Source organism: Staurois parvus, unplaced genomic scaffold (genome assembly GCF_062004578.1).
Source record: "Staurois parvus isolate SC_StPar_1 unplaced genomic scaffold, SC_StPar_1.0 ptg000034l, whole genome shotgun sequence".
Lineage (NCBI taxonomy): Eukaryota > Metazoa > Chordata > Amphibia > Anura > Ranidae > Staurois > Staurois parvus.
This window is the reverse complement of record NW_028317830.1, coordinates 2,360,098-2,382,966: the sequence shown is the minus strand read 5'-3', so window position 1 is coordinate 2,382,966 and position 22,869 is coordinate 2,360,098. Positions and strand designations below refer to the sequence as shown.

At 45.1% G+C, this 22,869-nt stretch overlaps 1 protein-coding gene across 1 annotated transcript in view; it reads right to left on the bottom strand.

Annotated features, from left to right (window-relative positions):
* Nucleotides 1–3,008: 3,008 nt before the first annotated feature.
* LOC149470697 (uromodulin-like) overlaps nt 3,009–22,869 on the bottom strand; it is a 132,566-nt gene continuing 112,705 nt past the window's right edge. Inside the window, exons 15-20 of the mRNA XM_089661614.1 lie at nt 22,719–22,751; nt 20,770–20,802; nt 14,261–14,293; nt 7,814–7,834; nt 5,982–6,002; nt 3,009–4,897 (exon numbers count right to left, since the gene is read on the bottom strand). Of these exons, the coding sequence (XP_089517740.1) occupies nt 4,833–4,897; nt 5,982–6,002; nt 7,814–7,834; nt 14,261–14,293; nt 20,770–20,802; nt 22,719–22,751 (206 nt within the window). The 3' untranslated portion in view covers nt 3,009–4,832. The remainder of the gene's footprint in view (nt 4,898–5,981; nt 6,003–7,813; nt 7,835–14,260; nt 14,294–20,769; nt 20,803–22,718; nt 22,752–22,869) is intronic.

Sequence of the window (22,869 nt, the reverse complement as noted above, 5' to 3'; positions counted from 1 at the left end):
AATGAAAGTGTATGCAGGCTGCTGTCCTAGGCTAAGGATCATTACTTCCCAAATATAAGGCCAAAAGTGCTGGTATAATTAACCAATAAGATTATTCCACATTCCAGTCAATGGGGAAAAGGTGTATATTAGTGATGGTTATGACAGGCAGGGGCGGACTGACCATTTGGGAACTCGGGTACTGCCCCACGGCCCGGGGTCAGTAGGGGGCCCCATGAGATGCCCCTGGTATCTTTTTCATAGGCTTTTTTGAGTTTGGGCAATGACACAGGGGCCCCATTATCCCATATTGCCCGGGGGCCCCATGAGTTGTCAGTCCGCCCCTGATGACAGGGAAAAAGAAATGAGACTCTGAAGGTTTCTGAGCCTTATATTATTTTGCAAGTACTCTCTTGGACTTTGTTGTCTGTTGCCGGGATCCAAAATTTGCTAGTCTCTCTGGGGAAAGAACTGAAACTGCTAATTGAAGATTTGTTTGGAGTAGTTTGTGTTTCATAACTGTCTGCACACTCCTGTTTCCATTGCAATAATTATTATTTCATTAACTTATTAGTTAATAACTATTTGCAACACCATCCTGTTCTTGGACAATCAATATCCACCTTGCACATTCCATGGTGATTAGATGAAGGTGACTGTACTACCTGCTTGGGTATAAATACGGGACGTGTTCCTTACACTCATTAGAACTGAATATGTGGCTCATATAAGCTACTTAAAGTGTACGTTCACCGTTACAGAAAATCCATAAGGTCACATTACACTGGACCCCCCCCCCCCCCCCCCGGTCTGGCTGTACCAGTGTCCCATGGTCACCCACTGTCAGGCATTGGGACTCCACTTTACTGGTCCAGGGATGTGAATTCCTCCTGGCTTTCTCTCCTCGCAGCACTAACAGGATGGGCTAGAGGGATTCTGATTGGTCGACGCCATTCATGGGACATTACGGTGCTGACCAATTAGAATGCTTCTTGTCTGTACATGGTGAGAGATACAGATAGGAGATTAAGCCATGGGGATTTCAAATCTTCGGTGAAGTGGCATCCCAGTGCCATACAGCGGGACCAAGGGATAGGGAGGGGGTCCATTGTAAGGTCACCCCTCAGATTTTCTGTAAACTTACACTTTAATGACTTTACATTACGGAACAAGTCCAGCTGAATGTGGCCAACTACAACTAGGTATACTAGTTTTTTCTCAACCTTTTTCCAGTAAAGGCACCCTTTAATTCTTGAGGCACTGAGTTCTAAAATGTAAAAAAAACCCTAAACAAATATAGTTTAACATAACACAGCAACATCCAAAATTGTAGGACAGCCATTAGAGATGATTTATTGTTTCAAAGCAAATACACCTGTACACACTGGTACTGAGTAGTATTTCAGTGTTTCTCTTCTCCCTCAGCTTCTTTCCCTCACTCAGATGATGTGACCCCAGTGCTGACGGAGAGGAGCGGGGCAAAAAAGGGTATTGTGCAAATGACTGACATTGACTGTTAGGACCCTAGTGCAGTGGTTCTTAACCTTGTTGGAGGTATTAACCCCACCAGTTTCATATGCGCATTCACCGAACCCTTCTTAATTGGAAAAATAAAATATGATTTTTAAAATTCAAAACAGAGGTATATATTTAGGTATATATTTATACATAGGTGCACAAAATGAACAAAACCGTTAAGAACAAAGAACAAAACCATTAAGACATGATTTTCACACAAAAACAAAAACATAATAATGAATATTTACTGCACGAATCATATGAGTCGGGTGTGGGTCTTCACCTCCGCCGAACCCGCGAGACTGACTCACCGAACCCCTGGGGTTCGATCGAACCCAGGTTAAGAACCACTGCCCTAGTGGCTAGAAGGTTGCAATGGTACACATTGAAAACCTGTGGCTTTGTGCTTGATCACTCATTGGCTTGTATACCATTTTTGTGCAATTTTTAGCCATTTTTCCAAAGCACTCTGGGGTGCCTTCAGGTTTCATCAAGGCACCCTTGTTGAAAAGACTCAGATATACCATGACTTGGATGAAAGAGAACCTTCATAAGACATATACTAAATAAGGTGACTCTTAACCTAACCTCCTGAGGATGCCTGTCTTTGGACGAAACATGTAGAGGCATGGTTACTGCACGTTTTTTCTGATTTTCAGCTTTCCGGGCAGTGGAATGCACCCCAACTCTGGGAACAATCTGAGTGGAGCGGTGGCACTCTTGGACATACAAGCAATATATATCGTGCCCAGAGAGGGCAGCACCTGAATAAGTGAGTGCTTTTTTTAATGATGTTTTAATAAAGTTTAATATATTTTTACACTATGGGATCCCCTCTATGTGAGTTGTGTGTTTCCAAGTAAGCATGAGTATGAAACAAAACAGCCATGGAGAGCAGTGGTAATGTGAAGGAATCTCTTATTGGCATGTGATGCCTAAACCAAGCGCTATCAGACCTTTCCTTTTTTACTAAAAAAGTCCATTACCTCTTGTGTGGGTTGCAGTAATGGGGAGAGTATTGAAAGCACCTTTATTACATGTGTTAAAGCAGTACTCTGGGCTCCCCCTCAAAAAGTCAGCATCTACAAATACTGTAGCTGCTGAATGGTAATACCAGGGTACTTACCTGTCCAGGAGTTTCCAGCGACGTCCTCACCCAGAGCCGATTCTTTCTGGTGCTGGCATCTTCAGTAAGGAAACCAGAAATGAAACCTTGGGACGTCACAGCTGGTTTCCTACTGCGCATGTGAATGGGCCGCAGTGTTTTGGGACCTGTGAAGTTTCCCAGAAGGCTGCTGGGGTTAGGAGAGGGGAGGGCGAACTTCCAGCACAAATTGCTGTGGCAAACTGACTAGAAGCGGGAGCGGGTACCTGGCTTTGACAGTGCCAAATGTGGCAGTGGAGGGGGAGGGGTCAGACAAGCAGAACTTCCCCTTTTGGGTGGAGTTCTGCTTTAAGCACAGAGTGGCACATGGAGAATATTTATTAAAGAAGCACAGAGACTTTACATATGCACTTTATTTTTTTCATCACTTTATTTTTGTGGAATTTTGCACAATAATTGATGGACATTTTCAAGTTAAATACATTTATTGCACTTTGAGACACTGATCAATTGCACATTATTTGTTTTTTTAGATTTATTTATGTATTGCTTAGTATATATATTAGACATAAAATCTGACTATTATTTTAAAGTGCTGCCTTTTTTATTTTCTTTACTAGATAAGGTTACCCTTAACCCAATACTTATATTGGATGGAAACACAACACATGTAAAAAGAGCCCACCTATAGTAAGTATACACAGAAATGAGTGTTAATGAATTGGCATCTGCCTTCTATTATTTTATGGCGGCATTTAATCGTTTTCGACTATGTGAATGAGGAACAGCTAAACAAACAAATAAAATACAAAAACAACCAGCACAGAGACTGGGAAGGGCTGAATCCTTGCCAGAATAGTTTTATTGTGATCTTTTTTTTTTTCTTTGTTCAAACTTTTTATTGAGTTTCAAGCACAAAGCCTCAAAAAAGTCCAGATGAGGCATGTCAAGGTGTTGTTGGGCATATTGTAACCGGGCTTTTTTGTGGCATTGGCGCAGTAAAGGCTTCTTTCTGGCAACTCATTTTTGTTCAAGTATTGTTGTATTTTGCTCCTTGAAACAACCACACCATCTTTTTCCCAGAGTGGCCTGTAGTTCTCCTGAGGTTATCTGTGTTTCTTTCTACCTGACCTTGGCTTGGTATCAAGAGATCCCCAAATTTTTCACTTCTTAATACGTGATTGAACAACACTGACTGACATATGCAAAGCTTTGCATACCTTTTTATTTCTTTTTCCATCAATATATATTTTAAGTAGGTCTTATGACAGTTCTTTTCTGCTCCCCATGGCTCAGTATCCAGCCAGCTCAGTGCGTCCATGTGAGAGCAAACAAACACATTGACTATTTATACACAGACACTAATTGCAATTTAAATAGCCACAAATGTGGGAAATGAAGCTTTAATTACCATTGTAACCTGTGTGTGTGTGTCACCTTGTGTGTCTGTACCAAGGCCAGACATTCCAGGGGAGGGGAACTCTTGATCCGGGCTATTTGGGGGATTTCTGTTATCATTTGGATTTAAAAAGGAGCCAAACAACTATGTGATAATAAATGGCTTCATGTTAGATTAATAAAGAAAAGACATTTTTTTTTTTGGCATGAGCAGTCATATTTTCAATCTCAATGCCAACATTTCATGATTTCGGTCAGGGGAGGCTGGGCCAAGGGTGGACATTTGCTTCTATAAGAACTTGCATTGTATGTTGGCTTTTGGACAATCTACTTTAAGTATTTATAGACCCTTCCACAATATGTATCACAGAGGACAAGGGGGCGCTCTTTACATCTGGAGGAAAAGAAATGTAATCTCTAAACACGGAAAGGTTTCTTCACAGTAAGAGCTGTGAGAATGTGGAATAGACTCCCTCCAGAGTTGGTTGTGGCCGGCTCAGTGGATTGCTGTAGGAAAGTCCTGGATTCTTTCTTGGATACACAGAATATAACTGGATATAACATTTATAGAGAAAGTTGATCCAGGGAACATCCGATTGCTTCTCGGGGGATCAGGAAGGAAATTGTTCCCCCGCAGGAGCAAATTGGATCGTGCTTTGCTGGGGGTTTTTGCCTTCCTCTGGATCAACTGTGGGTGTAGGAGTATAACTTTTTATTTTTTTTTAATGGTTGAACTGGATGGACTTTAGTCTTTTTTCAGCCAGACTAACTATGTATGGTTACACTGATCTATAAATCTGATGCAGATTCACACGGATGGGTCAGTATAATACTAGTACAATAGGAACAGGAAAACAATGGCGGAGATGAAAAGCTTTGCAGTTGGTACAGCAGTGCCTGGAAGACAAAAAGAAACATAAATGATCATTTTAAAAAAGTGTTCATAAACATTAGATGACAATCACCCAATCTGTACATTTTCAGGTGCCTCCAGGTCTGGCAGATAAGAGGAACTTCCAGGTGAGGCTTCTTGGGAGTCACTACAACTATTTTTCCCCCAGTAGGACATTACCAGAGAGGTCTGCAGTGTCACCCTGGGGATGATGCAGGCTCACCCAAGATACAGGGATCTAGAGCTCCTGATGGTGGAGATGGGTTTTTCTTCATGTTAGTACCAGGTCACAGTCATAAATATCGCCCCACCGAGAGTTGAGCAAGCAAGGTTCAGTAGCAAATATAGTAGGTAGGGACCAAGAAGAAGAGTAGTCAGTAAACAAGAAGTGGTTGCAGGTTGGGATCAAGCAAAAGCATGATCAAGGAACAAGCCTAAGATCAGTAATGAGTGGTAGCAAAGATACAGACAGCAGCAGGACTGACAAAAGCAGGATACTGGCTGAAGAAGAGCACAATAATCTGGCAAACAGGTAGTCCAAAGGACTTGGCCTTAATAGAAAGTTCATGGTAGGACAGGGGTAGGCAACCTGTGGCTCTCTAGCTGTTGTGGAACTACATTTCCCATGAGGCATTGCAAAGATTACAAAACTGACAGTTACAGCTATGACTTGCAAAGGCATGATGGAACTTGTAGTCCTGCGGCTCTCAGGTTGCCTACCCCTGTGGTAGGAGCAAGGAGTTCTTGGTGCAAGAGAAACAAAACACAAAGGAAGGTGGGCTAAGGAACCAGGCAGGGAGCTGCCCAGCATTTCAGATGGCTCAGCAAAAAGAGATACCACCAGACACAGCAGAGGTTGCAGGTTCAGATCCAGACCCTGACAGCCTGAACAATACAAAGGAAGACCTCCACACTTCTGGAATTCCACCTAACTCATCTGAATTTTTGAAAGGAACACACCTTCTCTGGAATAGGGGCACAGATTAGTTGTTTAATCCATAATCCAATGTGTTACTCCACCAGCCAGCCAAGTGTGATGTGTTTTACCTAAAATTCAATTGATTATAATATTTACTTTCCTCCTCTTACCTCCATTAGACAAGTGAGAAGCTGAAAATAAAATAAAAAACAATCAGATTTTTGTTGTTGCAAAACTGTTACTTATGCTGCATGTTCATTATTAAATATACACACCAGATAGGTATACAGAGTGTAAATGTCCCCTCTGAGGAATGCCAATTATTGGCTCCCCTCTCATCACATGCTATCAGCGTGAGGAGAGGATTGCCTGTAACCTGCATTTCCTTGTTTATATGTGATCAGCTGTGATTGGACACATCTGTTCACATGACAGAGCCTGTGTCATTGGCTCTTTACTATGATCAGTGATCCGTTGTGTCCCAGGGACACAGCGCACCATCAATCAGGCCCCCCGGGGCGTGCATACTCAGAGTGGAAGATCATCATATGACGTCCTCCCAGAATGAGTGAACCTCCATCCTCCCATCATTTTCTTATATGGCGGGTGGGAAGCAGTTAAAAAGCAATCACATTTCTACGTTTATATCATTTGTTTATGTTTGCTTCACTTCTTTGGCCTGAGAGATTAATTCCCTAGACCAGGGGTGGGCAACTGTGGCCCTCCAGCTGTTGGTGAACTACAAGTCCCATCATGCCTCTGCCTTTGGGAGTCATGCTTCTAACTGTCAGTTTTGCAATGCCTCATGGGACTTGTAGTTCTACAACAGCTGGAGGGCCACAGTTGCCCACCCCTGCCCTAGACAGTCTCAATGGCTCAGATGAGAATGATATTTTTTTTTATTCTTTCTAAATGAAAACTGGAAAACTGAGAATTGCCTGTATGACATCAGTAGGTAAGTTGCATAGGCCGCGCAGATCATTTGTTGCATTGTGGGTTTGATTTACTAAAACTGGAGGGTGCAAAATCTGGTGCAGCTCTGCACAGAAACCAATCAGCTTCCAGGTTTTATTGCCAGAGCTTCAATAAACAAGCTGGACTTAGAAGCTGATTGGCTGCCATGCACAGCTGCACCAGATTCTGCACTCTCCAATTCTAGTAAATCATTCCCTCTATCTTTCTGCCAGAAAGATCGTGCATATAATCTGATGTATGCCTGACGTGATTTTAAAGGCTCAACTTAATAATCAACATATCATACTTGCTCTGTGCAATGGTTTTGCACAAAGCAGCCTTGATCCTGCTATTCTTGGGTCCTCTGCTGGTACTTCTGGCCCCTCCCCCTTGCCAAATGCCCCCAGAGCAAGCTGCTTGCTCTAGGGGTACTCCTACGTGCTCGCTCCTGAGCTGCCTCTGTGTGTCTATAGAACACACAGAGCGTGGTTCAGTCCCTCCCTCCTCACTGGTTGTGATTGAAAGCAGTGGGAGCCAATGGCTGTGTCTCAGCCAATGAGGAGAGAGAGAGACCCAGGAGAGCATCGGCTTTCATGCACATTACTGGATCAGGATCGGGCTCAGGTATTGGGTGGGGGGGGCTGTAAAGGGAGCTGCCCACTGAAGATTTTTTACCTTCATGCATAGAATGAACTTTCAGTCTTTACAGCCACTTGTGTGCAATTAACATGAATATAATGAAATTCATAATTTATTCAGCCATATTTTCAGCCATGTTCAGCCCGTTTTTCAAGCTCACCTCCAAGAGATGTCCAAGAAAATTACCAAATTGCACCAGCAACTTTCATAATGAAAAAGTACAATTTTTTTATATAACTTTACAAATTTTATTGTAATTATAAAATGTATTTTATATTGTTAGTTTTTTTATGGTAATTTATGTTTAGCTGTTTTTTTTTCTTGTAAATTTCTTTTAATTTGTCAAATTGCACCATCAGCTTTCAGGTGTGATGGATGGTGGCTGAGTATAATAATTGTTTAAGCTCACCTCCAACAGATGTCCCAGGAGCTGAAAGTAAAATCAAGAAACACATTTTTAATAATTAGCTTTCTTGTTCAAATATTTTATTATCTCAAAGGCAAGGAAATACAAGTTTAGGACAATCCATATATATAAACGGATACAAATGAAAACATTTAGAAATGGTGTCCTCTGGGGGGGGGGGAATACATATATAAATGCGTTATGTGAAACCACAGAAAAACATGAAGAATTATAACGGTATGTTGGCAAAAATAATCCGAGTATATACTTGATAGGGAGCTCCACTCCCTGTAATCAAATGGGGGTTCCATATGAAGCAGTAGAGACAGAACAGGGGGAAATATGGTAGGAGGGAGGAAAGTGAAAGAGTTTAAAAAGGGTGCTGGAAGAGGGGAGAAAGCGCGTGTGACTTCCAGGGGGGAGTAGAGAGACTCGAGGCCATGTTAGTGCATAGCTCAGCATGTTGGATGAACAAAGGTGTGGATTTAGAAATGTAAGGAAGGAGTAATGAGTCGTTAAAATTCGGTGGGAGGAAATGTTCCACCTATGGGTTCCAGGTTGACAGAAATCTAGGAACAGCGTCTAGAATGGTGGCTTCCACTTTAGCATGAATCATAGCCTGTGTCACCTTGGTCCTAACTGCTACAGTACACAAAGATGGAGATTTCCAAGATATGGCTACGATCTGTTTAGCTGCTATGGTGACTTGCAAGAGGAGTTTATATTGAGGCTTAGAAATGCTGGGAGGGTGTAAATTTAGGAGGGCAATAATTGAGTCAGGTAGTGTTGACTTCATGGAGAGCTTGGATAACATATGAACGATTTCAACCCAGAAGGCTCGTGCTACCGGGCAAGTCCAGCAGATGTGAAAGTAGGTCCCTACCATAACACAACCCCGAAAGCATTCAGAGGAATAACTGGGTGTATATTTAACAATCCTTGCCGGGACCAGGTACCATCAGGTCAAAACTTTACAGTCTCTAGGGCTACTACGTTTGTGAGGTGGACTTGGTTGCAGTCCAGATGCAGTCCCAATCTGCAGGGTCCAATTAATGACCCAGATCCGTCTCCCACGGACGGGGTGTATTGAGGACTCAGGGGTGGAGAGGAGAGCATAGATATCAGAGATTGGGCCTCGCCTATGCGGAGCTCTATCTCTAGAACGTTCAAAAAGGGACATCAAGTGAGTCAAACAGGGTAGGGCAGTATGCGGTGTGTAGAGGTGTTATAACTGGAGGTATCTAACGATTTCTGATGGTGGTAAAGAGTGTGTCTTGTGGAGGGAAGGGAAATAATTGAAACCTCTATTGGTCAAAAAGTGGTGGGTAAGGAGGAGGTTGGCCGAGGACCAGTGTCTAAAGGATTGCAGGGAGGAACAGGCTGGGGGGAAGGCCAGGTTTCGAAGATAAGAGAGCAGGGGGTTGTGTGGTGACTGAAGGGAGCAGCGGGATTTTAGTTTATCCCAAAGAGATATAGTGAGATGTTATGGGGTTACAAAGCGGGTGGAGATCCGATGGTCGCAGCCATAGAAGATTAGCAGTTGAAAGGAGGTCATAATCAATTGATTCAAGGATGACCCATTGAGGAATTTCAGGTATCACATGATATTTAGGCATTTGTGCAAGATGTGCTGCTTGATAATATTTAGATATGTCCGGGATGCCAAGACTGCCTCTGAGTCTCGGTTTGTAAATGGTAGAACACGGATGGAGAACCAAACATAGGTGTATATGCGCCGTTGCAGGATACGAAGATAATGTGTAGGTACTGGAATGGGCAGAGCTCTAAACAGGTAAAGTAATTTAGGGAGAATAAACATTTTTCACTACAGTAATCCTGTCCATCCAGGCCAATGGCAAAGAAGACCATTTGGTCATGAGATTTGTAAGGTGGGTAAACATGGGTAAGTAGTTAGCTGCATAAAGATCCAATAGGCTAGGAGTTAGTTTAATGCCTAGGAAGGGGACTGAGAGCCATGACCAAGAAAAAGATAGAACCTGTTGTAGGAGAGTCAGGTCCTGGGGGGGAAGGGAAACATTGAGGGCTAACAATTTCTGGGGGTTGACACAGAGAAATAGAGCCGAAATCCTCGAGAAGTCGGACAAGGGTGGGAGCAGAGGTCAAAGGGGAGGTTAGAAAGAGGAGCACATCATCCGCAAAAAGTCAAAGCTTGTGGTAAAACCTATTTCAAGTCCTCGTATATCTGGGTTAGCTCTAATCAGAAGGGCCAAAGGTTCTATGGCTAGGGTGAAGAGCAAGGGAGAAAGTGGACAACCTTGGCGGGTGCCACACAGGATTGGGAATGGAGCTGATATGTGTCCCAAATATCTGTCTCTAGCCGAAGGCTCACAATGTAAAGGAGAAGATCCAGGACAAAAAATGGGGCCAAAGCCCCAGCGATGCAGGGAATAGTCAAGATATGGCCACGACGCCGTATCAAAGAGCCTTCCTGATATCCAGGGATAAGAAGGAGGTGGGGATGTTGTGGGAATGAGCTAGATGGGCAAGAAGAACTGCACATTTAACATTATCTCCGTCTTGGCAGGTGGGTATAAAACCTACTTGGTCATTGTGGATAAGGGAGCCGATAAACGGGTTGAGACCAGTGAAGAAGATTTTCACGAGGAGTTTAATATCTATATTGAGGAGGGAGATGGGTCTATAGTTTGACCAGACTGAGTCATCTGAGTTGGGTTTTGGTATCATAGAGATATTAGCCATCACTGTATCAGAGTTAAAAGACAGGCCAGTTAGGATAGCGTTAAAGGCATTTGTTAAAACAGGAGAGAGAAGGTGGGCAAATGTCTTGCAATAAGTAGCGGAGAAGCCATCAGGGCCCGCCTGCTTACAAAGCTTTAGGGCTTTGATGGCGTTCAGGGTTTCAGTTGAGGTGATTGGATGTTCCAGGACTTCCAACTGGTGATCCAATAGTTTTGGGAAAGAAAGGTGGGCTAAGAGAGCTTCAGCCTGGGGCTAATAAAAGGAATCCGTAAGGGAGTACAGCTTTGACAGGTGCTTATGGAAAACTTGTAGGATACATTCTGGATTACTGCTAAAATTGCCTTGGGATACACACAATTGGATCAGTTTAGTAGCTTGATCAAGTCTGCAAAGTGAAAGGACTAGGAATGTGTTGGGTTTGTTTGATTTGGTATAGTGTTTATTTCGGGACCTACAAAGAGAAAGTTCCACCTGGTCTGTGAGGAAGAGATCTAGCTGTGATTGCTCCAAGGTTTTCTGGGTGCTATGTGACGGAGCGGACTGAAAGGCCTAGTGGGACTGGTTTTAAACTTGTTCAAGACGGGAACGTTTCTCCATATATAGGAAGAATGCTTTGCTGATGCAGACCCCCCGCAAAACAGGTTGTGTGCCTCCCAGAGGAGGAGGGGGAAAAGTCTGGGGTGGAATTGAGTGACAGGTATTCTTTAAGAGCAGTCTTGATGTCTAGGCTGTGAGATGGGTGGGAAAGTAAAGTATCATTGATGACACAAGAGGGATCTGATGGTGAGGGTGCTAGAGACATGATTGACGTGAGAACGGCGCTATGATCAGACCCAGTTATGGGAAGAATATCGGAGGCGAGGAGCCGAGAGGAGGGGATAACAGTTGTAAAGATGTGGCATTTTGTGGGGATGAGAGTAAAAAGTATATTGGCGTTTCACCGGGATGTGTTCTCCCCATGTGTTGTCCAGGGAATAACTACGCAGTAGGGTTTGAAAGGAGATTTTAGGGGTCAGCGGAAGGGGTGGTTGAGATGACTTGTCTAGAAAGGGATATAGGGTACAATTAGAGTCTCAGCAAATAATAACAGTACTGTGTTTATGGCTGTCTGTGATGGTGAGAAGATGGAAGAGGAACAGTAATGGGCTCTGGTTGGGAGCATAGTGTGTAACAATGGTAATTTCTGAATCTAGAAGTAACCCCAACAACAGGAGATAGCGACCTTCAGGATCCCTGATCTCAGAATGCGGTGTAAAGGGGGTTGTGCAATGGAAGGCTATAAGAACACCACTGCGTTTGGTAGTAGCAGAAGCAGTGAAAACTTGGGGATAGTGGGGACCAAAAAATTTGGGGGTGGATGTGGAGGAGAAGTGTGTCTCTTGTAGGCAAACAACATGCACCTTATGTGATGCAAATTAGCGAAAAGCTTTGTTGCATTTCTGTGGAGTATTAAGGCCCTGAACATTCAGGGTAAGGACATTTTAGGCATCCACGGGGGGAACGGGTAGTTGGCTGAAAAACGGTGAGTCTTTGTTTGGGTGAACAGTGAATGGCCTCGAGAAGAAAGGAGGGAGAGATAAAGCAGAACAAGGAGGTCAGAGAAGTCACACGGGGCAGCAGGAAGGGGGGAGAAAATAATAACTGACATCAAAGAAGAACAGTGAGAGGCTGCTATGGCCCAGGAAGTGATCCCTGAGACCCCTGTAGAGCGGAGAGACCCAGGGAGCAAGAGTAGCCCATGCAGTACAAAAATTTGATACTGCATGGGCTAGTGGTGGGTACACAATAACAAACATTGGTGGAAAGGCAGCACAAATATAAACAAACAGTGGTAGGTTCCTGTCGGTTTGGCAGGAGCCTATGCTCCCGGGACATCAAGGAAGCCCTGGGTTCCGGCAACACATGCCGTCAACGTAGTCCAACAGGGGCGTCAAAATGTTGAAGCAAAAAAAAAAGGGGGGTGGAGCAGCATGTTTGGCTAGGACCGGGGATCCCACACAAATGCATAAAGACATTAATAAACATTGAAAGTGGGAAAAAAAAGTCAGACAAAAACTGAATTGTCGTGAACTAGTGGTTGGGACAGACTCCCAAAAAGAGCTGTGATGACCGATCTAGAGGGTGAAGAACAACCTCAGCCAATTGAGGAGAAAAGGGGCCGAGGGAAGTCATCTGCTGGGTGGACACAGTCCGATAAGAAGCAGTGGGGTAAATCAGAATACTCATGTATGCTTCAATCCATGGAGTCTTGGTGAGCTGGAGTAGGGGAGGAGAAGCGACCTCTTTTGTGAGCACTAAGGTGACCCGTGGCGGAGTGGTAAGAATGGATCTTTGCGCAGAGCAGGATGCTGACCGTCGACGAGAACCGTCTGGAAATGCCGCAGGCAGATGAAGCTGAAGATTCTGCAGTGTGTCGAGAAGGTCTTCAGGGGTCTTACAGGTGTAGTCTCTGGAATGGAAGGTAAAGCAGACCTCAAATTGGAAGCTCCATCTATAGGCGATACCATGTTGCTGGAGGGTCTGAAGGTGCGGTTTCATAGCTCTATGTTTAGCAATTGTTGTGGGGCATAAGTCCTGGAAAAGCTGATAAGTATAGCCTTCGAACATCAGGGAACCCACCGAGCATGCTGCCTGTAGGAGCTGTTCCTTGGTACAAAAGAAGTGAAGTTTGGCGATGATATAGCGTGGCGGGCCACCCGGGCAATGTGGGGCCAGAGCCCTATGGACTCTGTCCATCTCTAAACGCTCTATGGGGATTGCCGGGGCCAACTCCTGAAAAAGGGTTGTGAAGGTGGACAGAACATCTGTGATAGATTCTGGAAGGCTTCGTATGCAGAGATTTGAGCGGCGGGTCTGGTTTTCAAAATCCTCTAGGCTAGAGTGCAGAGTAACGTTCTCATTGCACAGGAGTTCAAGATAGTCCGAGTGTGTTTGGAGCGAGGTGTCAAGGTCATTGACCTGGTGTTCAAGGTCAGAGGTACATTGCCCCAATTCGCAGATTTCCTTAGACAGCTTGTCTGTAATACGGTCGGAAGTTAGTTTCAGGGCTTTGTGCAGCATCCTTTCAAAGTGCTTGAGGAGGTCAGAAGAAGACAGGTCAGAGGCAGAAGCATGTATGGGGGTCCCCAGTCAAAGTCAAACTCACCATCAGATGTACAGAGTGGACTGGATTGTGCAGCTTGTAGTGCAGCATAGGGCTGTGTCTGTGTCTTTGCATGTGAAGCAGGGATGGCGGCTATCTTGGAGGAGGCCCATGCCAGAGTCTCCTTAATAGGTTTATTATGCAGCTGTGTCAGGTGCTTGGCTGCTCCCCGGACCATCGTGACAGGTACCAGGGCAGTTGCCACAGAGACTGGAGCAGTCACGGGATCAGGGCTGGCCGGGAGCGGTGTCCGGGAGGCTGCTTTCCCCTCAATGCAGTGGTGCCTCAGGCGGACATGTCTGTTCTGATGGCCCCGCGCATGTGCACCTCAAATTAGCTTTCCATCATAATAAAAATACACATTTTTATAACTTTATTATAATTATAAATATTATTTTATATATTACCATTTAATTCTATAAAATAATATTTTATATTTCATTTTTTTCATCTACTGATTATGTTTATGGTAACTTACTGTATCTAGCTTTTCATTTTTTTTTCCTGTCAATTGTTTTTTTTTTTTATTATTATTATACTAGTAATGTTCAGGTATGATTCTGATTATATGAAGTTTTCAAGCTCACCCCCAACAGATGTCCCACGAGATGTCCCAGGAGCTGAAATAAAGACACATTATTACTAAATTAACTTTCTATCATAATGAAAATACACAATTTGTTTTATTACTTCACTGTAATTATAAAAATGTATTGATTTTTAATTTAATTGTTTAAAACAATATTTTATAGGTCAGGAGCGTGTAACACTTCTGTTTCATGGCAGCTGCAGGTCTCATTCCAGAATTCTGGTTTGGGCTTAGCTCCCCCATCTGATTGTTCAACTGCAGGATGGTTGGTGCAGATACAGCCTCTGGGTTGAGTCCAAACCTGCTTTAGGCCTGCCAAGCCCTTAGTGTCATGCTTGTGATAGTGTTTGTAACAGGTGCTCAAGTTCCCTGTTTGCCTGCCTTGTTCCCATGCCTTGAACTTTACCTTCACCTGATACCTGCTCTGAACACAGATCTGATCCTGAGAACTTTCTGAACTCAGCCTGCCTGTTGACCGCAGATCTGACCCTGAGTACTTTCTGAACTCAGCCCGCCTGTTGACCACAGATCTGACCCCGAGTACTTTCTGGACTCAGCCCGCCTGTTGACCACAGATCTGACCCGTACTACTCTCTGAATGTTTCCTGCCCTGAACTCAGACTGCCATTGGACCACTCTACCAGTTTGTCAACTGCAAGTACCCATTTACTGTGCTTAGCTTGTGATTGCCCCCACATGGTAACTAGGCACTATAGCAAGACCTGGGGGCAATCAAGGACCAGTGGGCTTGTTTGCCTTATGAGAAAGGGGGCTGCCACAGGCAAAGAACACAAAGCCAGCTGTAGTGTCTGACCACTAATGCTAAGGATAGGCGTGACATTATATTTTTTTCCTTCCAATAATCGTTTAGCAATCGTTATGGGGCATAAGTCCTGGAAAAGCTGATAAGTATGGCCTTGGAACATCAGGGAACCCACCGAGCATGCTGCCTGTAGGAGCTGTCCCTTGGTACAAAAGAAGTGAAGTTTGGCGATGATATAGCGTGGCGGGCCACTCGGGCGATGTAGGGCCAGAGCCCTATGGACTCTGTCCATCTCTAAACGCTCTATGGGGATTGCCGGGGCCAACTCCTGAAAAAGGGTCGTGAAGGTGGACAGAACATCTGTGATAGATTCTGGAAGGCCGCGTATGCAGAGATTTGAGCGGCGGGTCTGGTTTTCAAAATCCTCTAGGCCAGTGGTGGGCAACCTTTTTTTTCAACTGAGCCAAATCTCGCCAAAACCATGATTGAAATTTATTTTGAGAGCCACATTTTTAAAACTGAAAATACATCTCCCATATAGTAATTCATCCCCCATAGTGTAATTCATCCCCCATGGTGTAATTCATCCCCCATAGTAATTCATCCCCCATATAGTAATTCATCCCCCATATAGTAATTCATCCCCCATATAGTAATTCATCCCCCATATAGTAATTCATCCCCCATAGCAATTCATCCCCCGTATAGTATTTCATCCCTCGTATAGTATTTCATCCCCCGTATAGTATTTCATCCCCCGTATAGTATTTCATCCCCCATATAGTATTTCATCCCCCATATAGTATTTCATCCCCCATATAGTATTTCATCCCCCATATAGTATTTCATCCCTCATATAGTATTTCATCCCTCATATAGTATTTCATCCCCCCATATAGTATTTCATCCCTCATATAGTATTTCATCCCCCCATATAGTATTTCATCCCTCATATAGTATTTCATCCCCCCATATAGTATTTCATCCCTCATATAGTAATTCATCCCTCATATAGTATTTCATCCCCCCATATAGTATTTCATCCCTCATATAGTAATTCATCCCTCATATAGTATTTCATCCCCCCATATAGTATTTCATCCCCCCATATAGTATTTCATCCCTCATATAGTATTTCATCCCCCCATATAGTATTTCATCCCCCCATATAGTATTTCATCCCCCCATATAGTATTTCATCCCCCCATATAGTATTTCATCCCTCATATAGTAATTCATCCCTCATATAGTATTTCATCCCTCATATAGTATTTCATCCCTCATATAGTATTTCATCCCCCATATAGTAATTCATCCCCCCACATAGTATTTCATCCCCTCATATAGTATTTCATCCCTCATATAGTAATTCATCCCTCATATAGTATTTCATCCCTCATATAGTATTTCATCCCCCCATATAGTATTTCATCCCTCATAAAGTAATTCATCCCCCATATAGTATTTCATCCCCCCATATAGTATTTCATCCCTCATATAGTAATTCATCCCTCATATAGTAATTCATCCCTCATATAGTAATTCATCCCCCCATATAGTATTTCATCCCCCCATATAGTATTTCATCCCTCATATAGTAATTCATCCCTCATATAGTAATTCATCCCTCATATAGTATTTCATCCCTCATATAGTATTTCATCCCTCATATAGTATTTCATCCCCCCATATAGTATTTCATCCCTCATAAAGTAATTCATCCCTCATATAGTATTTCATCCCCCACAGTACTATTCCCCCCCCCCCTTCTAGTAAGCCAAGTCCCCCGTGTCAATTCACTTACCTTTTGCGTTCCTCTCGCTGTCTTCCCGCGCCGTTCGGGTCTTCAGGGCGGACTGTGAGAGGAGCCTAGCTCCCCTCCCCTCACGTTCGGCACGCTGCCCCGCCTACACACATCCTGACAGCCACATCCGTAGGCCGGATTAAAAGGTCCGCGCGGACTTTTGGGGCTGCCAACCGAGAGGAGGCAGGGGAGCGGCCGACCGAGAGGAGGGAGGGGAGCAGGCGCCCGGCACACAGAAGAGCCGCATTAGACTGGGTAAAGAGCCGCATGTGGCTCGCGAGCCGCGGCTTGCCGACCACTGCTCTAGGCTAGAGTGCAGAGTAACGTTCTCATTGCATAGGAGTTCAAGATCGTCCGAGTGTGTTTGGAGCGAGGTGTCAAGGTCATCGACCCGGTGTTCAAGGTCAGAGGTACATTGCCCCAATTCGCAGATTTCCTTAGACAGCTTGTCTGTAATACGGTTGGATGTTAGTTTCAGGGCTTTGTGCAGCATCCTTTCAAACTGCTTGAGGAAGTCAGAAGAAGACAGGTCAGAGGCAGAAGCATGTAGGGGGGTCCCCAGTTAGAGTCAGACTCACCATCAGATGTACAGAGTGGACTGGATTGTGCAGCTTGTAGTGCAGCATAGGGCTGTGTCTGTGTCTTTGCATGTGAAGCAGGGATGGCGGCTATCTTGGAGGAGGCCCATGCCAGAGTCTCCTTAATAGGTTTATTATGCAGCTGTGTCAGGTGCTTGGCTGCTCCCCGGACCATCGTGACAGGTACCAGGGGAGTTGCCACAGAGACTGGAGCAGTCACGGGATCAGGGCTGGCCGGGAGCGGTGTCCGGGAGGCTGCTTTCCCCTCAATGCAGTGGTGCCTCAGGCGGACATGTCTGCTCCGATGGCCCCACGCATGTGCATCTCTAATTAGCTTTCCATCATAATAAAATTACACATTTTTTATAATTATATTGTAATTATAAATATTATTTTATATATTACCATTAAATTCTATAAAATAATATTTTATATTTCATTTTTTTTCCTCTACTGATCATGTTTATTCTCGGAGACTTTAACATCCCTATCAACACCAATAACCCAGCTACATCCCAACTCCTCCACATAACCTTTTATTTTGCACTAGCACAGTGCATACAGTCCTCCACCCACTCTGACGGGAACACTCTTGACCTTGTCTTCTCTCACCTTTGCACTCCCTGCAACCTCACAAACACCCCCTTTCCTCTCTCTGATCACATCCTCATCACCTTCTCCATCTCCTCATCCTCAAACACCTATCCCTCCAAACGGCAAACAATTTCCAGCAGAAACCTCTGGAATTGGAACCCGGCTCCCTTCCACTCTGCAACTGACCAACTTTACGACAGCATCCATCCCCTGTCCTGCCCTGACCTGGCCACTACTGTCTACAACAACTCGCTTTCAGCTGCTCTAGACTCGCTCGCACCCCCAACAACACGAAGCATTAGGCCCCGACCGCTACAACCCTGGCAGACCGACCACACCAGAAACCTCAAACGACATAGTCGTGCGCTGGAGCTACTGTGGCGTAAAACAAAATCCCAACAAGCGTTCACTCGCTACAAATCTGCCTTCTTAACATACACTTCCTCCCTTCACGCTGCCAAACAAGCCTACTTTATTACCCTCATTAGTACCTTCTCCTCCAGTCCTCGCCGGCTCTTCTCCACTTTTAACTCTCTACTTTCTCCGCCTCCACTTCCACCCAGTACCTCACTTACCGCCCACGACATTGCCAACCACTTCAAAAACAAGATTGACGCAATTCGTAGGGACTTCGCCACTGCTCAGACACCCACCCCACTTAGCACTCCTCACACAATAACCCCCTCAACACTTTGCTCCCTTGACCTCTACCACCGAAGAGGTCACTAAGATTTTCTCCGAAGCCCGCCTCACCACCTGCCCCCTGGACCCTGTCCCCTCACAACTCCTGCGGTCCCCCTCCTCTTCCATCCTATGCTCCCTTACTCACATCTTCAATCTTTCCCTCTCCACCGGTACCTTCCCTTCCCCTCTAAAGCATGCGCACATCACTCCCATACTTAAGAAACCCTCCCTGGACCCATCCGACCTGAACAACCTAAGACCCATCTCCCTGCTGCCATTTACCTCTAAACTCCTAGAATGCTTAGTCTACAATCACCTGAGCTCCCATCTCACCGACAACAACCTTCTCGACCCTTTACAGTCTGGCTTTCGCCCCCTACACTCCACTGAAACTGCCGTACTCAAACTCTCCAATGACCTGCTAACCGCCAAACCCAATGGCCATTATACTATACTCCTACTACTTGACCTCTCTGCAGCTTTTGACACGGTTGACCACCCCCTCCTCCTCAAAAAACTGCACTCTCTTGTCCTCCGAGACTCCGCTCTTTCCTGGTTCTCCTCCTATCTACCACAGCGCTCCTTCAGCGTTACCTATAACTCTGACTCCTCCTCTTCACTTCCTCTCTCTGTCGGGGTCCCTCAAGACTCTGTCCTTGGACCCCTCCTCTTCTCCATCTACACCTCCTGCCTTGGCCAATTGATAAACTCCCACGGCTTCAACTACCATCTCTATGCCGACGACACACAAATCTACCTCTCTACCCCTCACCTCACCCGCTCAGTCTCCAATCGCATCACCAGCCTACTAAGTGACATATCGGACTGGATGTCACTCCACTTCCTCAAAATCAAACTTTCCAAAACTGAGCTTCTAGTATTCCCCCCAGCCCGTGCCCCTTCCCCCGACTTCTCCATCAAGATCAACAACACTACCATCAGCCCCACCCCTCACGCCAGGATAATAGGTGTAATCCTAGACTCCAATCTGACATTTCAGCCCCAGGTCGAATCACTGTCCAAATCTTGTAGACTTCACCTCCGCAACATCTCCAAGATACGCCCGTTCCTAACCTCGGAAACCACTAAGCAACTCCATTCCCTCCCTGGTTATATCTCGCCTTGACTATTGTAACTCCCTCCTCATTGGCCTACCTCATCGCAGGCTATCCCCTCTTCAGTCCATCATGAATGCTGCCAGACTCATCCACCTTACTAACCGCTCTGTATCTGCCACCCCTCTCTGCCAATCCCTCCACTGACCTCCATTCAGTGTCCTCCACCCCTCTCTGCCAATCCCTCCACTGGCCTCCACTCAGTGTCCTCCACCCCTCTCTGCCAATCCCTCCACTGGCCTCCACTCAGTGTCCTCCACCCCTCTTTGCCAATCCCTCCACTGGCCTCCACTCAGTGTCCTCCACCCCTCTCTGCCAATCCCTCCACTGGCTCCCAATTGCCCAACGGATAAAATTCAAAACACTAACAATAACGTATAAAGCCATTTATAACTTCGACCCAAACTACATCACTGATCTTGTCTCTAAATACCACCCAAACCGTACTCTCCGCTCCTCGCAAGACCTCCTACTCTCTAGCTCCCTTGTCTCCTCCTCCCATGCTCGTCTCCAGGGTTTCTCAAGGGCTTCACCCATCCTCTGGAACTCCCTACCCCAAGCTATCAGGCTATCGCCTACTCTGCTCACCTTTAGGCGCACTCTGAAAACCTATCTCTTCAGGGAAGCCTACCCCACCCTCAGCTAACACTGGAATCTTCTACCCCTCCTACCAGTCCATCCCCCACAGCTAATTACCTCCTGTACCACTGTCCCCTCCCTCCTAGATTGTAAGCTCCAAGGAGCAGAGCCCTCTAATTCCTCTTGTATTGAACTGTACTGTCTCCCTCCATAATGTAAAGCGCTGAGCAAACTGTCAGCGCCATATAAGTCCTGTATAATAATAATAATGTTTATGGTAACTTACTGTGTGTCTAGCTTTTCATTTTTTTTTCTTGTCAATTTTTTTTTTTTTTATTATACTAGTAATGTTCAGGTATGATTCTGATTATATGAAGTTTTCAAGCTCACCCCCAACAGATGTCCCACGAGATGTCCCAGGAGCTGAAATAAAGACACATCATTACTAAATTAACTTTCTATCATAATGAAAATACACAATTTGTTTTATTACTTCACTGTAATTATAAAAATGTATTGATTTTTAATTTAATTGTTTAAAACAATATTTTATATGTCAGGAGCGTGTAACACGTCTGTTTCATGGCAGCTGCAGGTCTCATTCCAGAATCCTGGTTTGGGCTTAGCTCCCCCATCTGATTGTTCAACTGCAGGATGGTTGGTGCAGATACATCCTCTGGGTTGAGTCCAAACCTGCTTTAGGCCTGCCAAGCCCTTAGTGTCATGCTTGTGATAGTGTTTGTAACAGGTGCTCAAGTTCCCTGTTTGCCTGCCTTGTTCCCATGCCTTGAACTTTACCTTCACCTGATGCCTGCTCTGACCACAGATCTGATCCTGAGTACTTTCTGAACTCAGCCTGCCTGTTGACCACAGTTCTGACCCTGAGTACTTTCTGAACTCAGCCCGTTTGTTGACCACAGATCTGATCCTGAGTACTTTCTGAACTCAGCCCGTTTGTTGACCACAGATCTGATCCTGAGTACTTTCTGAACTCAGCCCGTTTGTTGACCACAGATCTTACCCTGAGTACTTTCTGAACTCAGCCTGCCTGTTGACCACAGTTCTGACCCTGAGTACTTTCTGAACTCAGCCCGTTTGTTGACCACAGTTCTGACCCTGAATACTTTCTGAACTCAGCCCGCCTGTTGATCACAGTTCTGACCCTGAGTACTTTCTGAATTTAGCCCGCCTGTTGACCACAGTTCTGACCCTGAGTACTTTCTGAACTCAGCCCGCCTGTTGATCACAGTTCTGACCCTGAGTACTTTCTGAACTCAGCCCGCCTGTTGACCACAGATCTGACCCTGAGTACTTTCTGAACTCAGCCCGCCTGTTGATCACAGTTCTGACCCTGAGTACTTTCTGAACTCAGCCCGTTTGTTGACCACAGATCTGATCCTGAGTACTTTCTGAACTCAGCCCGTTTGTTGACCACAGATCTTACCCTGAGTACTTTCTGAACTCAGCCTGCCTGTTGACCACAGTTCTGACCCTGAATACTTTCTGAACTCAGCCCGCCTGTTGACCACAGTTCTGACCCTGAGTACTTTCTGAACTCAGCCCGTTTGTTGACCACAGATCTGATCCTGAGTACTTTCTGAACTCAGCCCGTTTGTTGACCACAGATCTTACCCTGAGTACTTTCTGAACTCAGCCTGCCTGTTGACCACAGTTCTGACCCTGAATACTTTCTGAACTCAGCCCGCCTGTTGACCACAGTTCTGACCCTGAGTACTTTCTGAACTCAGCCCGCCTGTTGATCACAGTTCTGACCCTGAGTACTTTCTGAACTCAGCCCGTTTGTTGACCACAGTTCTGACCCTGAGTACTTTCTGAATTTAGCCCGCCTGTTGACCACAGATCTGACCCTGAGTACTTTTTGAATTCAGCCTGCCTGTTGATCACAGTTCTGACCCTGAGTACTTTCTGAATGTTTCCTGCCCTGAACTCAGACTGCCATTGGACCACTCTGCCGGTCTGCCAACTGCAAGTACCCATTTACTGTGCTTAGCTTGTGATTGCCCCCACGTGGTAACCAGGCACTATAGCAAGACCTGGGGGCAATCAAGGACCAGTGGGCTTGTTTGCCTTATGGGAAGGGGGGCTGCCACAGGCAAAGAACACAAAGCCAGCTGTAGTGTCTGACCACTCATGCTAAGGATAGGCGTGACATTATATTTTCTTTCTTCCACTAATCATGTTTATGGTAATATATGTGTAGCTGTTTATTTTCTTTTTCTTGTCAATCACTTTTAATCTATCAACTTGCAGCAGCAATGTAGGTGTGATTGACCTTTGATTAAATTATACAATTATTACAATAATTCTGTTACGCTCACCCACAACAGTTGTCCCAAGAGGTGCCCCAGCACCTGAAATAAAATAAAGACACATCATTAATACTGAGCTTTCTATCATAATGAAAATACGCAAATGATTTTATAGCAGCAATAGACCCAGATACAACAATAGATCCACCCCAGCAGCAAT